The sequence below is a fragment of the Rissa tridactyla genome, chromosome Z, assembly GCF_028500815.1.
Source record: "Rissa tridactyla isolate bRisTri1 chromosome Z, bRisTri1.patW.cur.20221130, whole genome shotgun sequence".
NCBI classification, from domain to species: Eukaryota; Metazoa; Chordata; class Aves; order Charadriiformes; family Laridae; genus Rissa; species Rissa tridactyla.
The window spans coordinates 25,850,222-25,869,140 of record NC_071497.1 but is presented as its reverse complement, the minus strand read 5'-3'; the positions used below and the strand labels follow the sequence as shown (position 1 = coordinate 25,869,140).

At 41.8% G+C, this 18,919-nt stretch overlaps 1 protein-coding gene across 2 annotated transcripts in view; it reads right to left on the bottom strand.

The window, feature by feature from the left end:
• EFNA5 (ephrin A5) overlaps window positions 1-6,998 on the bottom strand; it is a 209,895-nt gene extending 202,897 nt beyond the window's left edge. For both annotated transcript variants that reach the window (XM_054185124.1, XM_054185125.1), the window contains exon 1: window positions 6,843-6,998. In XM_054185124.1, coding sequence (XP_054041099.1) covers window positions 6,843-6,967 — 125 coding nt within the window. In that variant the 5' untranslated portion in view covers window positions 6,968-6,998. The remainder of the gene's footprint in view (window positions 1-6,842) is intronic.
• Between the last annotated feature and the right edge of the window lie 11,921 nt (window positions 6,999-18,919).

Here is an 18,919-nt window from a genome sequence, read left to right as displayed (position 1 = left end):
CATGCAATTTAACAGAAAAATGGCCATGAAGCTCCTAGCATACCAGTTAACAGAACATGGGCATCGAACAATTTCTCTACATTTTGCAGCAGTCAAAAATAAACAAACTCATTTTTTTCATAAAACTAGGATCTAACAATGTATTTTCATCCACCTGTCAACAGTAAAATATGAAGGATGCTTCCCCAGATGGGAAAAAAAAAAAAAAAAGTGGGTGGGGTGGGGGTATTTTTCTTTTGTTGGAAACCTTGGCGTGCTACGAGAGAAATATCTCAATCCTTGTGGAACAGCAACCTTTTTTTATATATTTTCAAATACTTGACTTTAACACAAATTATTTTAAAAAATGTGTAGGAGTGGGAATTTGTGGTTTTGTAATGTAACAATCTCTGCTCAATTTCTTAAAAAAGAGGATTTCACACATCTATACATGTTTGCACACTATAAAATAATACCCACCATTTTACTTGAGCTCAACTATAATCTGGCTTGTAGAGACTACAATGAATAGGGAGTACGCAAAAATGCAAGGAAGACTTCTAATGTGTGAAGGATTCTATTCTTCCATTCAGCTATGCTCAAGCACATTACAGTAGAGCTTACTCACAATAACTGTAATACCACCAGAAAGCAATTTCAATAATGTGTCTGTTTATTTTAAACCAAATGTTTCCATTTCATTATGTTGGTGTGCTGCTGACTGACTAAATTTTAAGCACGAGTGCAACGAAAACTTAAACAAAACAGGGCCCTTTATTCTCAACAGTGAATTACACCATTCAGAAACACTGGAAGATTAGATTAATCATGAGACTAAAGACTTTTTTTAAAAAACAATGCTCAGAACTGGATAGGACAGCAAAGAGTGATTACTGGAAGAAAATCCCAGTTCCAAAATACTTCTAATAGCATTAAAAAATAACAACCTGAAAAAGAAGCAGTGATCCAAAGCAAAAGAGGTATGTCTCACAGCTATGGACAAACTACTGTCTACCCATGCTTTCTCCGTGAAAGGTTGCATCTTCGTTAGCATCTTCTTTAAGGTGATCCAAATGACCAGCTTTCTTTACGCGCTTTCTTAAGAGTTTAACATTTCAAGGATGAAGGACTCTGCCCAGCGACAGGAGTGGTTTAGGAAGAGGCAGTAACAAGGTACTTTAATAAGCCCATGGAGTTCTTAAATTATATCCCTGCAATCTTCTCTCATTCATTTTATGTTTGCGTGCCTTAGTACTTGCTTATTTACCTGCCCACCTACTGACGCGGGGACTACTAGTGTGCGAAGAAACAGCACAATGGAAAGATGGCCAAGAACTAAAACACAGATTCTGCAAATAATTTTTTAGTTGTTTTTTTTATTTTAAAACGAAAGGTCTTAGCTGGAAGGTGGGACCTGCGAATTAGTTCATAAAGCTGTTAATTTTCTAAGCCTTTAAGAGCTCACAAATTAAAAAATTGCGTTTTCAGAGATTTTTTTTTCCTCACACAACATTAATGATTTACTCTACACTACATCACCTTCTAATGACACACTTCAATGCATACATACATACATATATATGCATATATGCATAAGTATACATATACATACATTGAAATGCATACACATTCGCATACGAATGCATATATATTACATATGCCTCTCCGTATGAATGCAAAGACCATGACTCCTGAAGGACTAATTGCATTCATTTGTTCTCTCAGCCCAGCATGAAGCTAGTAGATTGCTGGGATCATAGCAACAGGGGAGAGAGAGGAAGGCTCATCTTTATCAGTCCCTCTCCAAAAGGAGAGCAGAAAGAATGCAATGAAGTGTCCTCACTATGTCCATTTGGAAAAGATTTAATAAGAAGCATTTCATGAAGACCATGTACCACTTAACAAGGTGCCTTTCATACGAAGGTGGAGGCCAGTGAAACTATTGTTCTTTGTGTATTTTTTCCATAGAATGACTCAAACTGTTTCAAAACCCCACTTTTAAAATAAACACCAATATTCTTTTGGAGACACACGGTGTTAGTGAAACTACTAAATGCACAGAAAGTAGGTGTAAAGAATTGAAGGCTCTATTGCTGATCTTTTAATTATGAGAAATCAGTAAGAGATTTCTTCAGCTCTCAGAGCAAGCTTCTGGATAAAATATTCTCAAAATACAAGCTATGCTGTTTCCAAATGGCCGCTAATATACATATATTTGTGTGTACGTGTGTATATCCCTAACACTTAAGCTTTTATGCTTCCCTTGACAAGTAACAATTACATGGAATACCAAAACCAAAGCAAATGCCTTGATTTTGCCCCTCTTCATCTCCAGGTTCTTAGCTGTTCTTGACAACATGTAACTGCCTCCTTCCTATTCCAGCCATTTCTGCATGGTTTCCCTCATCTCCGTACCTGGGCAGAACTATTTCTGGATGGAAAACAAAAAAGCCAAACCAAAGAAAAAAAGCAAACAAACAGCCATGTGATTTCAGCACATACAACCAACATGCCATGGTGAAATCTGCAAACGTGTACAAATGGATGGTAGGATACTCAGACATCCATCCAGCCGGCCAGCGTACTCTCGAGAAGTGCCAGGCGTGCCTGAGCAGCCGCGGCCAGAGCTTCTCAAAATTAAGTCTATGCATTTGGCTGGTTCAGGGAGGCACTTAAGTACACATCCATTCATCCACACAACCACAGCAGAACTTAAGGGTGTCAGTACGCACTTTGGGGAAATCATAGACTTTTATGAATTAATGCCTAAAATACTCAGATACAAATTTCACCTAAGTTTAGACATCCAAGTTGTGCAATTCTGGTCTATACATAGAATTTTCAGAAGCATCCACTCATTTTTTCTGTTCGCTGCTTCCAAGTTATCCATCTTTAAAAAAAACCTCTAGCGATATTGATCAAATTGTAGTATCAAGCTTAATTATGGGAACACACCAGTTGAAATGATTTTTCAGTCTCTGAATTCTCTAATTAGCATCTGATTTCTTGATTTTATTATCCACACAAATACACAAACAGAAAATATGTCTGCATCCTATGTCTTTATAATAATTCTCTTGTGGATGTAACTTTATACAGTTTTCTTGTGTAAGATGCAGCCAAACCCAGTAATACTCCTAATAAAAAAAATATTTGCTTTCGTGAGACTACAAGGCTTGGCGTCTATATATGACCAGAAACCAGACTTGAAATGCAACCATTTTTTAACTACCTTGAAACTAGTAACAATTTATGAAGCTACATAACCTGCCACTGAAACAACTTATAGGGAAATACCTAAATATAAACCACAATCTTGAAGCACAAACCTGCAAGCAGAAAAATGTAGCAAAATTACAGCAAGTAGTTCAGCTTGAACTCTGACAAGATTAAAAGCAGTAGCAAGCACCAAGCACGTAAACCGCTTCAAAATTTGGCCCAGTTACACGTCATTTTGGCTGAATTCTATTTACAAGGACACTAGTAATCAGGATTAAATAAATATGCTCCATTACAAAACAAACTCCCCAAACTATTTTAACTGTTGGATTCAGAATAATATTCTTTGATGATATTATTTCACTGTCCTATGTAAGAACACATAACAAACAGTGCTGAAAGACTAACGCACTTTTAAGGTGATAAGTAGAATTTATGTACACTTAATTCTAAGCCTACATAAATAATAAAAATACTAGGACACATCTTCAAGCTTACTTGAAGATTAAGTTCCGATCCACAAGGAAAGGATTAAAAAACCTTATTTTATTATACTTTGAAATCCTAATTCTTAAACACATCCTCACCTGGAACTGGACTACAGCATTTATGGTACTTCGTGTATGTTGATAATTAAATACATAACAAAAATAAGACACGGGAATACTTAAAACATTTCTAAGAAAAGACTTAGGCTCTGTAAGAATATACTACTTTGTTACTCATACATGCTAACAATTATGATCATAGAACATTTTTTTTTAATTGTTCTAGCAGAACTTTGGCAACTAACCAAGAAATGTAATATGAATTTTGCTAATAGACTCTTAGGATTTTTTATTTACCAAATATTGTTCGCACCAGGAACACTTGTCAATTGGGCCACTCATCAATTTACTAATGTGTCTTTTAATAAGGATTAGATCTTTACGTATTTCAATAAATTGCTGGAGTGTATTACTAAAAACCTAAACACCATCGTATCTGAGGGAAATACAATCATTATTAAATTCTTCAAAGTTTTGATGAAACCTTAATTTAGAGTGCCTTTAATCACTACCACAATTATCAACACTTCATTTTTTAAGTGAATTAATTAGTTCTACAGCAGTTTGTTAATTCTGAATAAATGCAATAAAGAAGTAAGCTAAAGCACAATGGCGGCATTTTTGTTTACGACAATATATTTTGTCTTCTAATTTCAAATGGTTACGACCAAGTAAGCATCCCTACTTACTTCTATGTGTATAAAAACTAGATTGTTCATCTCCTGAGTCTGTTTCTGGAAGCAGATCAATCACTGTGAAGTTACTCCTGCAACATTGTTAACTGCTCTAAAAATTTTGATAACCAAAGTGAATTTTGCCTTCAGGTTAGATTCTGATGAAACAAATTCAAAACAGAAATGTTTTCTTTTCTTTGGGTCTCTTACACCTACCATTCCGGTGTTTGCCTGTTTTTCTGTAATTATCATGTAACTTGGAAAGCACACAAAAACTCGTACACTGTATAAAACAAAGGAGAAATAGATCTGCATCCTGCTCTTTCTCATATGTTTAACTCATGGACAAATATGACATGTCCAAATAGCTACTTCCATTGTGAGAGCCAGTGAGTATTTTAAGACAAGAAAAAAAATGTTTGTTTTTAAAAGGGAAGGTTTAGAAACATCTTACAATTAACTCTTCCTCTAGTGTTTGGAAGAATAACAAAACTAAGTTTTCTTTGCAGTCTGATGCTGTTTAATGTTGGACTAAGAAGAAATTTCATTAAGAGTAATAAAATATGATTAAACTTACTGGAATCCTTACAAATCCATTCAATGCGTAATACCTACTGACCAGGCAAGTATTGCTTGTACCTTCAACTGTCTTTACCTATGTGCAGTTATTGTGTAAGCTCATCACACACAAGAGAGCAGAAGTGAAAAATCTTGAACGTAAGTTTATTTTTGAAGTATTCTAGCTGTTATGCCAGCAACGTATGCATTTAGTCAAGCCTATTTCTTTCAACAATCCTCCTTCTGCCCAGTGGGATTTGTGAATATTACTTTATTTTTTTTTCCTAGCAGTTACATTTCATTTCAACAACAGAAAAAACTCTGATTTTGAGAGACAAGCAATTTTTTGAGACGCATGTTCTTTGATGTGTTTGGTGTGAAATGTAACTTTTCGTCTTATTTACTCTGAGCAATTTTTTTCAAGTAACTCCCATAAAGAGAGGAAAATGTAGAGATCACTATTTAAAATTACAGATGCTCATCATTCCCAAGCATTATTGTGACTTTGGATAAATCCTCTGTCTCAAGCGTTTTGTGCCAACTATTTATTGCTGAGGTGTTGTTACCAGGAACACAGCATTAAAGTGCTGGACAGACTAGCTAACTCTGGGCACTTGAAAATTCTGCCCGTTAACTTCTGCATCACCTATTTTGAAGCCACTCCGGAATACAGAGTAGAGGAGTTTTCTGCAGGCAACACAGATCTATTAAAAAACATGACCTGTGACAAAAATCAATGTGCTAATCTCGAACCAAACAGCAGTATCAGAAGCATAAAAAAGAGATAACCTAAGATAAAATGTCCCCAAATTTACTTAGACTAGCTTGACAGTTATATGGGGAAGTAAAAAAAAAAGTAAGTCTGCTCACACGCACTTTAGCAAGGCAAAAAATTTAATACCCAGGTGACTTTTTACCCAAACACATGGATACCATTTGGAGCAAGACTGAAATTTCCTGATGCTAAACATGAGGGAAAACTCCAGAAACATTAAACGAAACCTGCCTCTCCAGGAGAAGGCTTCGCTGAACTGCACGCAGAGCTTGCTGTCAGAAAACCTCTGGCGCGCCTGGCCGCGACGGGAGCGGGGAGGCTGCCTCGGCACCGCTCAGCCCCGACGGGAACACCGGCGATGAGCCGTCCCGGCCCCGGCGGCACCGGCATCCCCCTTGGCCCGGGACGCCGTACCTACCTCGCTTCCTCACGGCTACCTCTAGCCTGCCCGGGGGAGCCCCCCGCCGGGCGGGCAGCGCAGGGCAGGGCAGGGGGAAAGCCAACCCTCCGCCGCGGCTGCCTCCCCCGACAGCGATGCTGCCCGGGGCTGTCCCGGCTCGGCTCCGTCCCGCCGGGGGGGGAGACCCCCGCCTCCGTGCCCGGGGCCGGTTCCACGCTACCGGCGGGCGGCTCGGGGCCGGCTCCCCGCTACCGCAGGAGCCCGCCGGGCCACAAGCCGGGGGCCGCTAGCTGCACCCCCTCATCCCACCCAAACTCCCGGAGCAGGCTCGGCCGCAGGCGCGGGTTGCCCCGCTACGAGGGGCGCCCACGCCGCAGCGGGGGCGCATCCGCCCGGCGCCCACGGACCGGAGCCCGGCGAAGCGGTTAACCTGGTGCAGCGCTGGGGAAGGGGAGGGTGGGAAGATGAAAGAAATGCCACGACCACCCGCCCCACCGCCGATGCCTATGGCCCTAACCCTCCTAAAAAAAAAAGTTTTCCACCCCATCTTGCTGCCGGAGTAGTTTCTGCAGGCGTCGGGTAAGAGCCGCCGGCGCTGGGGCGCCGCTCCCCGCCCGCCCCCTCCTCACCCCCTCCCGGCGCCGAGAGCCCCTCGCCCGCCGCTGCGCGCCCGCGGTCGCCCCGCGTACCTGGGGTTGGTGCTGTTCCAGTAGACGGCGTAGCGGTCGGCCACCGCCTTGGCGCCGGGCTCCTGCCCGCGCACGCACACCCACAGCGCCGCGGCCGCCACCAGCAGCATCTCCACGTGCGGCATCGCGCCCGGGATGCGGGGGGGAAGAATTAAAAAAGGCGGGGGAAAAGGGTAAAAATAATAAAATAAAATTAAAAAAAAATTAAAAATGGGGGTGGGGGTGGGGGGCGAGCCGGGGCGCGGGTGGTAGGGGGGGATAAATAAATAAAAAAGCCAGGCGCAGAGCGGGAGGGCTCCGCGGAGAGCCGCGCCGCAGCGAGCGGAGGGCTCCTGCCGCCGCAGACGGGCAGCCGGCAGGGAGGCGCGATCCGCGGTCCCTCAGGGAGCCTCACCCCGGCAAGGGGAGGTGGGGGCCGAGGCGGGCGGCGGCGGCGGCGGCAAGCGGCGGGCGGTGCTCATTCACCGGGAGTCCCGTACGGAGGAGCCCACGGCACGACATACACCGGCCCGCCGACGCGGCGGGCGGGCGGGCGAGGGGCGCCGGTCCTCCGCCCCCTGCGAGCGGGCCCCGGCGGCGCGGCCCCGCGGCTCGGGGGCGGCCGGGGGACGCGGGGATGGAGGGAGCGAGAGGGAGAAGGAGGGGAGAGGAGCGGGGAGGAGAGGAAGGAGATCTTCCCCCTGGAAGCCCACGGGGGGTCCTGGCAGTAAATTAAAGGCCGCCGGCTAGGAGAGAGGCGAGAAGTATCAGCAGATTCTTAAAGTACAAAGTTTGTGTCTTCCTTCCTGGCCCTCCGCCCCCCGGCAAATGAAAAACAAACAAAAAGGAAAAGAAAAAAAAAGGGACAAAAAAAAAGGGGAAAAAAAGGGGGGGGAGGGAGAGCAAAAGCCCTGAGGAGTTTGTTTGGTGCGCTGATGGAGTTGGGGAGCCTGTTCTGCAGCACAGAGAGTGTCTTGAAGGAGACTTTGTGGAGTGGTTTTCTTGTCCTTCCTGTTCCTGGGCGGTGGATGCACCAAGGACTGAGCAACAGCAAAGGCGGAAAAAAAAAAAAAAAAAAAAAAAAGGCAAGAAAAAAAAAAGGGGGGGGCAGAAAAAAAAAGAAGGGCCAATCCAATAAATATTGCGGCGTGGAAACCAAGGAGATGGAAATAAAAAAATTGTTTTATGAGAGGGCGTGGAAAAAGCAAAACCTCGGAGAAGTGGAAAATCAAGCCTGCAAACTCCTCTGATGATGCTGGTCTTGGCTGGCCTCTCCTGCTCGGGGGACGAACGGAGCGATACGGCGAGGTGCGGAAATCTCCTGCTTCAGCCTCCCGGAGCCTCTCTTTGATAAAGCAGGGTCCAGTCCCGGGAACATCAACTTCTGCGGAAGGACAAAACAGTTTGAAAGAGCAGGGAGGGGGGTGAGGGAGAAAAAGAATCCACCCCTCAGATGACTACATAAGGAGATCGAGAAAAAAAAACCACACAACCCCAGTTCTTCTCGGTCTTGCCCAACAGCTGCTCCCCTTTTCCCTCTGAAGCAGCAGCAAGAGCAGCAAGGAAAAATATACCACGCCAGCAGGCAAATAAATAAACTTGAATGCAGCGGCAGGCAGGGAGGGATCGTAAAGAGCGACGAGGATTGGAGGGGCAAAAGTCAGTTTTGAAAAAAAAATAATAAATTGCTTTATGGGAGGGAAAAAAAATCTTTAAACAGTCACGCCCCCTTTTGCAATGACCGGTCCCTTCACTGCGTGTAAATCCGACATCAGCAGCCTGGAAAAAGCTAGGAGCCTGGCTTGGCTCTGTGCATGCGTGTGTGCGACAGGCAGCCGCAGAGACAGATACGCGGTATATAGAGGTACACACGCATACATACATGCACACGCGCGTGTCCGAGGCGGGATCTGGCGCCGGTGTGCGTGATGGATGCAGCCGAGGAGGAGGCGCAGGCAGCCAGGTCGCAGCACGGGCGCTGCTGCTTGATCATGTGGGATTTTTGCATGCAGTTTACTTGGGAAAGGGGGGGATTTGCCGGCGCAGCCAGTCAGGGCACAGCCTGCTGTTTGCTTACAGATTGCCTTTTTTTTTTTTTTTTTTTTTTTTAACACCTCGACCTGATTGGCTTGCAACACGAGAAGGGAGGCGCCGTCCCCAGCTTCTCCTCCTCCGTGCCAAAAAAATACCCAACCCCACCTTCTGGAAACCTGACTAATTGAATTACTAAGACATCGGAGTGGTTCCTGTGCAGCCTTGCTGCTAAACGTAACCGTTTCAACGCCGGGTGCTATGATAGGGGCGTACGCGGGCTGCCTACGGATGAGTTTCCGTCTGCCCACGGAAAACAGCGCGCCGAGTAATTCAACCGTAAAAGAAAACTCCTTCCCCGCTCCATCCCGCGGGCGATGCGGGGCACCGGCCGCGCAAACCGCCGCCGCCCGAGCCGGCGACACCCGGGCGGCTGTTCCGCAGCCGGGGAGGAGGCTCCGCTCGGCTGGGCTTCGCCTTCCGTCCCCTTCCGCCGCCCCCCGCGTCCCTCTGCCACCGGCGGCTGGGGGATGCGGCCGGCGGGGCCGGCGCTTCGCCGCCAAAAACCCGCATCGCCTCCGAGGAGGAGCAGGCGGCGGCCAGGCGCCGCTGGCCGCCACCCAAGCGCCGCGGGTCCGCGGGGCGCGGGCAGGTGAGCGGCTGCGGCGGGGCGGAGCGGGGCGGGGGGGGCCGGGCCGGCGGGCAGGGCCTCCTCCGGGGGGGAGGGCGCTGCCGCCGCCGCCGGCGTTGCCGGGGTGACGGCGGCCGGCGCGGCGGGGCTGGGCGGGGCGCGCCACCCGCCCGCGCGCCCTTCGGAAGCGCCCCGACGCCCCCCAGCGGCCGAGGGCGGCGCCGCGGGGAGCGGGGGCGCCGGGGACCGGGGACCCGCGTCCCCCGGTGCGGAGGCGACGGGCCTGTGGGGGCCGGGGCTTCTCGGCTTTCGTTTAATTTCATTTTATGTTTTTCTTCTTCTTTCTTTCTTTTTCTTTTCTTTCTTTTTCTTTTTTCTTTTTTTTTTGCGTGTGTGGTTTTTCTCAGCGTGGAAAGAGGCTCCAGGTTAATCTTCACCCGTCGCACCACCGAATCTGTCCAGCCTTTGGCCGGAGGACAGTGTGATTCCTGCTCTTTGCCCTCCCCTCTGAAGTGATTGAAGCCAGGGAGCACAGGCTGAAGTTAAAAAGAAGCGCTCGGATCCTTTATTTTATTTATTTTATTTTATTTTATTTTATTTTATTTTATTTTTCTATTTTATTTCATTCTATTTTATTTCATTCTATTCTATTTCATTCTGTTCTATTTCATTGTAGTCTATGTTATTTATTTTTAATATGTATGATTTCCAAATCTTTATTATCAATGGCCTAAAAACTTGTCTAAATTTTGTCTCCCTGTGGTCTCCTCTGGCCCTCTTTTTATAATATGTTGATGGCTGTAGATTAGTCTTAGTAGGATATGAAGCACATCGGTCGAATACCCCAGGTATAACAGGCACCATAAACCCAAACTTTTTCATTCCTTTTCATTAAAAAAACCCCAGCATTTCCAATTTTTTGCTATCTTTGAACTGAGTTCTTTGAATAGGAATGGGCACATCCAATGTCTCCTTAGTCTTTTTTTTCTGCAGCACGGACAGACGTGGAAATCACTGCCATTACAGGAAGCAGAACAAATAATACTTTTTTTTTTTCCTGAAGAATCTCCTCAGCCACATTTGTAAGGAAAGCTTAATGATTTATATTTTTTTCCCCTCTTTGTTCAGCCCTTGTGAGAAGCATCACAGGGAAAGAGTGAGGGGTCAGTTTCTACAACTTAAAACGCCTTTTAATAGCAGAGCCAGAGCTTAATCTATTATATAAAATATCCTTGCAGGACTATAGTACTTGGGTTTTTCTTTAACACATACAAAACTATGAAAAGGACTCAAACTATTAATAACTGAAAAACCCTCCAAAAAGACTGACTATAGCAGGAAGGTATTTTTTTTTTCCAGCTTTAGTTAGCAAGCAAGCTGTAGGTCGCTGTATCTTATTAGTTTATAAATAATACAAAGACATAAATCCTTTGGACTCAAAATAAGAAATAAATTAATTCCGCAAGTAAAATAACAATAATGAACAGAAAGTGAGCTTTTTGTTGCATCATAACCAATTCATGTGAACCCACCAGATACCCAATACCCAGAAGCATGCCAACGTCTAGTCCACTTTCCATTTTTGTGGTTACATGATTAAACAATTACTGATATCATAGTTGTAAACTGCTTCTGTGTACCAATGGCCTCTGGCACTAGCCTTCATTTGGCAGAAAGGTAGAGGCTGTTAAGAAGTGATTCAATGTCGGTTCAGCTATTGTGAATACGGTGTTTAGAAAAAAAAAAAGTACGTATGCACAGTGAGTGCCTGAAACTGCCTCTGACAAGCCTCTGTAGCTGCCCCCGGATCTGCAGCTTCACAGCATAAAGGCATCTTTAGCAGACACTGTACAGCACATACTTTCTTGGTAAATGCACAGAATTTCAGTATATTGATACGCTGTGCTGCAGTTACTAGGCTAATTGATCACATACCTCAAAATAATTAAACTAAGCACAGCTTAAGACTTTGTCTCAGGGAAAAGTGATAAATCTGTAGATTTTCTTTCCCCCCCCCCCCAATTTCCCTTAAAATACACATAGTATTTCTATCATTGTTCAGCACTATTTAGTATCTTAAACAGATACAAATGACTTTTGGCATTGCAATGTCAATAGTATTGTTAAGTAATTTAAGTGATTTGCTTTGCCATTCAAAGATACTTTAACACCCATGAAACGCAGAAAATAACATAGATTCTCTACGTTTTTCCATAGCTTTTGTGTATGATTTTTATCTTTTATAAATTTGAGTAGTACTACAGAAGTAAAACTAGGTGGTAGGGCCCAGTCCAGCTTTTTCTGATGTTAACTCCAGTAACTTTAAGTGAGTTAAAGAAGTAAATCTCATGGTTTTTTTCCTTTAGTTAAAACCCAAAGAATTAAGGAACGACCTTTCTGGGAAAATGGGTGTGTGCTGCAAATCAGTGAAGAATATAGCTGCATTTCAAAACTTTTTTGTCTAAATTTTGTGAAAATGTGAATTTTTAAATCTTGTGTTTACCTTTCAGTAGAATTTTGTTAAAGGTAGCCAGGCAGAAAAATATATAAACTTCTGGCTGCTCTGTGTTTAAATAATCTTTTATGTTTTGTTAAAAGGACTGTACAAAAATACTGCTTTTTTGTTTATCGGTGACATTCCTAGAAATGTGTTTTTCAGGACCTGGAAAGCATCACACTTTCTTATGTTTTTAATCACTCTCTGATCCCATAAATATGTTGCTGAAAAATGACTTAGAAGCAATCTCAGCTTCAAGTTTTGGAAATTAATAACTGAATAGAACAGTTAATCATTACAAATTCTCTCATCTTTTACTGTAATCCCTGATACTATAAGCTGTCAAAGAGTAATACAGAACAAAAATCTGAGACTAATTTCCATATGAGAGGAGTAGGTACCAAAGGCATAAATAATAGTGTTGGAGAGAATCACTGAATTCTTTATAGAGAAGTGTATTCATCGTTTGATTGCAAATATTCTCAAGTAAGATAAGAGTTCTCTTTCTAGGTGTTTTCTCTAACTTAGAGGTATTTTTTCCCCTCTCAGATATATTTACCCGTGAGAGACTGTGTGTGTGTACTGCATACATGGAATATTCCGCCCCCCCCCTTTTTTTTTTGTCCTGAGGGGAAGAAATAATCTTATGGAAGAGAACAGAATGAAATGGCTGCAAACGAACCTGACCCAGTGTCTACTTGTGTGTGTGAGTATTTTCAGCTGGCTAGAACAGAGATTCTCAGTATTATTTTTATTAAACTGTCTGGCAACTCCCTTGCTTCTCTAACCCTCATTTTCCACTCTACCAACCAGAGATAACGTATATGCTTACTTTACTGTGATGTACTGAGCTCAATAACTTCACGTTTTCAGATGTTCAAAAGGGTAACTTTGAGATCCTTGTAAAAAAAAAAAATGCCCTAACACTAAATACAGTAATGAATTCTAGGCAACTTTGGGGGTGGGCAGCAGTGGAGGAAATATCATCCAGAGACATTTTCAGCATTTTCAGTCTTGTTATTGTGTCCAGAAATCATCCATACTTCTTTTTGCGTATGATTCTAAAGAATTTGCTATTGTTTTTAATTAAAATTATCTACAGTTATTAGCTTTGCTTCCATTTCAATTTGTCAGTTCAAAATCTGCGTGTCTGGCTGAGCAGTCAAAAGAGATTCAGGTCACAAATTAGGCAAGACCTCTTCAGCACGTCACTATTTGGATGTTATTCTGGAAACTTCAGAAGTTTAATACATTGAGGAAAACTCTGAGAAGAAAACAAAAGATTTCCTGGCGTCATATCGACATTTTATGATATTTTCTTTTTTTTTTACGTTTGCGATAAAAAGAATTACAAGGGAGGAGATTTTCAAAAACATAAATGGAAGCAGGGTACTTATCTACCCCTTGAGACAATATAAAAATCCACTTTGAAGTTCAGTGTAATGTTCCCTCCATGTATATAGGTAATAACTTAGCTATAGTGTGTTGCCATTCAAATTCGTATTTGTTTGTCTTTACAAATACTTTTTTTCATGTTTGCTAAATAGCTAATTATGAGGAATTTATTTGCTGACACACTTTAAAGAGCTCTAAATTTATGCCTATGTGAAGTTAAAATATTTTAAATACAGTCATTTTGAAAGTCCAAATAAAAGCATATGTTTCTATCCTGTCAAGATCCTACGTGCAGTTGCTGGCTTTGCAAAAAGTAAATCCCATTGCACTGATTTGTTGTTAATATTGAGTCAATAAGAATAACTGAAATAGCCCAGGGATAAAGTCAAAGCAACAGAATCCGTGGCCCTAGGATAAACTTATAGGTTTCCTTTTTGCCATCCACTTCAGTTCTTCCACATTCTCCAAATTGAAGATGTTAATTTAAAGATCTTTTTAGAAGACTTTTGAAAACTATTGCTCAATCTTAATTTATTACAGAGCCAGTATCTTACAAAACCTCCAGTTTTGGTATTATCACTGTAGAAAAAAGTACTTAAAGCTTGTAGGTGCAAGAAAGATTAAGTACTATACTGGGTATAAGGTATATAACTAAGGTACAAGACAAAAAACAGCAATCAGATACAGTGGACAGAATGAATATAGCTATCCCAAAGATTCCTGTTCACTCCTGCAAAAAGCTCCGTATTGAGCAGATACACTATACATGTTATACATATTACATTACATCAGCAGGCTCTCACTTCAGCATCTGTGCATCTCCTGTGATGACGTGGCAGGATTGAAACCAGTTAAGGTAAATAATAATCCCGTTTGACCTTGGGATATTTTTAAATGATATTTATGTTGCATGCTGCTCAAAATGCCTGTGCTGAGCGTGCATTTTTCCAGAGTCCACTTGATGAAAGTTAGCTTTTCAGGATGCTTTCTCTGCACTGAGTAACTGCAGCTGCTGGTCTGGAACATCAGTGTTTGCTTAGGAGCCCTGTTTTTAAACGGTCTTTTCTAGACAGACAGAAGGAGATCAAAAAAACCAACAGACAAACAAAAATCCAGAAAACCAAGAAAGGTACACATGCAGGTAAAACTGAATACCGAACTCAAAATAACATGTGACAAGAAATAGGTGTTTGCAGGTATATGTGATTCTTGTTTTTGTAGCAATACATTGTTTAGTGGACAAATCATTGATCTTGGTTTTGGGCATGCTGTCTTGTGTTTGTTGCTTGTTTAAGTCTTGCTGTGTGGGATGGACAGCTAGCAGGGTTTTTTTTTTCTGTGTTCAGTTAAAGAAAACAAGTTAGAAGATCAAGGCGGGCATGGACTACTGTTATCACCTGGAAACATGATGGAAACCCTCCACTTGATTGCCTTCAGGCCCTATGTAGTAAACATGATTATTAATTTTGGTTATTAATAAAACACTTTGCAAGAGTAAAAAAATTCCCAAGATATCCCTTAACACTTTTCAGAATTTAATCAACATTCAGGATCATTTTCAATTTAAGTTTGCAAAACTGTAACCATTACTCTTGCTGCCCATTTCACACAGGTATCATAAGCCGGAAAATCATAAACTGTTCCTATCTGTTGCAAAACGCTGTGCTTTCTTGTGCGTATCTTCCAGTGCATAGCAAAGTCTTAGACTTTGACACCATTCCCTCCTCACACAGCACCACCCATCAACTAACATTACTCACACTAGTGAAAATGAATCAACAGGGGGAAAAAAAACCAACAACAAAGAGCTGCAAAGTAGGTTGTTAGAGTTCATGCTACAACTCCGCTCCCTTAGCACTGGAGGCTTTTGCCCTGATAGGTAGCACAAGTAATAAGTGGAGTTTTATAGTCTAAAGACAGCTCTAAGAAGTTTGTATGCAAAGCTAGCTAGATGGCACAGGATAGTCTTTCCGTTTAGGAAGCTTCAGAGCTCCTTTGCTAATGCAGGCTTTGTGTGCATTACATGCTGGAGAGCCGTTTGCAGAGGAGCTGCTTTCTCAACAGAAGCAACAGACCTGACAGTGAGTCATTACGTGCCGCAGGCGGCACACGGTCTATGCAGATGGTGGTCTTCAAGACGTCTGTCAGCATGGCATAGAGGTTACCTCAGTGGGTACTGGGCGTAGCTTCTCACCAGAGCTGTTTGCTTTGTAGAACAACAGTTACACTAGTACTGCAGCAGTGAAACAAGGTCCTTTGTGTTGTGGAGAAAATCTTATCTGGTTAAAAGAACAAACAGAAACAAGACTGATATATATTATTACAATTAATTACCAAGCAAATTCTGGAGAAGTCTGTGTGCAGCTATGCACCTGGGAAGGTCTTAGTTGGGGAAAGGAAATCTCAGAGGCTTCAGTGGTGAAATGCTGAAGACACATTTACTTTAGGCAATGTGGAAGACACCTGCGGTGTCTTTAGCTGTACTGTTTGTATTACAATGGTGTTTTCCATGAAAAAGCCCATTCTTAGAATCATGTGACTAAGAGAAAATCCACCCTTTCATTTAAAAAATATGTTTCTGCACAGTTTGCAGAGTAGAGTGAACCTTAAGTGTATTTTAAATAGCAGATCTCACATTCATGACTGGGTACCTGGCATTTGCAGTCCTGCGTTTGTGTCAATTCCAAGACACAAAAGAAAAAGAAAGAGGAGAATTATCAAAGACATTTTGGAAAGCAGCTAAACCGCAAATTTCAAGACAGGGGCATGAGAGAAAGGACTAGGAGAACATTTTCTTAACCCTGTATTCCTAAATGAGAGAGGGTCACTAACATAGCACTTCTGTTGTAGATTTCATATGCAGCCTTTTCCATGGCATACAGTATACCGAGTCTGGCTGACTCTTAAATTCCAGTAGATTAGACTCAGCCAAACAAGAACACATCAGAATTAGCTGCCATGTGTGATCTATGCCAACAAAACAGATGTCAGCTTGACAAATGCCAGTCTGAGAATGGTCATGGAAAGCCAGAAGCAGAAAAGGAATAAGGTTAAAATTTTTTAAGGCTGCTTATCAAGACTTTGATTATAGTCTCATTGTCAGTGAAACTGCTGTGGGTGTAGTGGAGAATGAATTTATGAAAACATGGCAAAAATTTGAAAGGCATTGTCTGCTTTCTGCCAGTTCTAAGTGAATATTATTCTCCTTATCATCAGCTGTGCCATAACCTTGCAAAGCATTGTACCGTTAGAGAAGAAAATATGAGAATTTTATTTTCTTAGGCCATAATGTCAAAAACTTAAATGAGAGAAAGTACTCTTCTGGCAGTCATGATCCCTTTTGTTTCATTATGATTTTTTTTAAACGTGTTCCATCTCAGCTTACTTTTGTACAGATTTTGCACTGCTTAATGAAAATTGTTCATGAAAACATTGCTTTTTGAAATTGAAGCTACAGAAGACTTGTACAGTTAAGAAATTAATTTCACAACTTTTTGGCAATCGTTTGCTTTTACTGTCCTTCATTTTGGACCTTTGCCATACACACTCCAAAGACATGCATCTTATATTTGACATTGGAAAGGTGTTCGCAGAACTAATTATATCAAACTTACATTTCAAAGTGAAGAAACCAGAGGAGAAAGTGTAATCCAGCTAACAGATGACTAAAGAACAGTTCTGAAATGTAAGACTATCTTACAATCGTGGAGGGGAAATGCCCAAGTCAAGAATTGAGCAATTACTGATAAATCATGAAAGGGCAGAAATATGATCATGAAAAGAATTTATAAGCAGATTTCTTAATTAGAAGGGATTATTAATATCTTGAAAAATACGCAGTGAATTCTTTGCATTAGAGCATTTAGCATTTCTGCATAAACAAAAGAAAACAAACAGTAGTTGTTTTATACTTCTGAAATCCTTTGTCAACAGGCATATGGCAGAAACAGAGTGGAAAATCATATTACTCTAAAGGCTGCTGATGAAATCAACAGATCTGCAATCACTTATGACAGTAAAAAGGTTTTCATTTTGAGTGACAATTGATGTTTTCTGCTGTGCAAATGTCTCTGCATCTTCTCTGAGCAAAGAAATAGGAGTAACAATTAATTTTGTGTAACTATTAAACCTTACTTCACGGGGGCGGGGCGGGGGGGCGTAGAAAAAAGGGAAAAGGAAAAAAACCCCGGATAAACCAAACCAGAATGTGACACTCGATGTCTGAAGTCAACAATCACAGTCGGGTTTTTTATTACAAGTTACCTAGGATTTGACCAGTTTGGCATTCCTTTAACATGTATTAGAATATCAGAACCTTATTAGAAGGAACTTGCCACATAATTTATTGCCATGTCTTCCCATTTAACAGACCCCTGAGGTTAAATTCTGCATTTTTCTACATGACCTAATAAGCAGCAGAATGGATGTTCTTTATTCATACAGAGTGCATGACTAACATTGCAACTGCTGTATAGTAGCGCTCGGCTAACTTCCTGCTCCTGGAAGGCACTGAGTGAGACTGTCACACACTGAGCATATTCATTTCTCATTATCTTCGGTGCAGTAAAGGATGCCTGTTTCTTTACAGGACTGAATTCAGCAGGATCAGGCCTACAGCACCTAAATCTCCCATGAGTTACTGTAAAAGAAAATTAGCGTATTGTTAGAAAACATACCCAATTGTGCCCAGAATCCATGCAAATTTTCAGAAAGAGTGACTTGCAAGTCACTTACGAGAAAAGCTATAGCAACACACTTAACGCAGTCCTGCCAATATCACGCAGACCTGCCACAGCAGGGTTTCTCTTGCATGGCTTGTGGCTGTAAGATCATGCTCCACTGCATAGGCTTCAGCACTGAAGGGATTCTTGTATCTGCAGTGTAAATTTAAATATGTGATAGGCAAGAAATCAAGATTAATAAAATGTCTGATAAATTTTCTTTAATAATTGAAAAGCTTATGTGAAAAATGAAAGAATATTCAACTGAGTTGAAGTTTTACCTGCAAAACTTATGCTTGCCAACAAAAACATTGTGCATCGTAGCTCAAGAAAGTGTAGTACATGTTATATAGTGTAACTGGGCAAAACAGCAAAGGATATCATTATAGCACAATAAATAACCCTATAGTATATAAGGGGTCATATATATGACTGTTTATGTTGGTAGGCTAAATAGGGAACTCTAAAGCTTTTTTGCCACAAAGTCCCTTTTTATACACGTATATCTGGAAGCAAGCATATTTTTTCTGAAAATCTTGAAAGGTTATAATCATGGTTTAAAATAAGTAACTCTCATTTTTTCCTTTGTGGTCATCAATTCCACTTCTCCAAAGAACCTCATAAACACAATGGGCCCAATGCCAAAACGAAAATTAAATGCTTGTGTGATCCCCAAGGGAAGACATACTTTAACTATGAAGTATTCTCGCAAGAAACCTTGTAAACCTTACATGAAAGTGAATGATCTAGAGTTAGTGGCATTCACGTTTGTTGCTTTGACAGCACTGTTTATCAAAATAACTACAATTTTCAAAGAAAGACT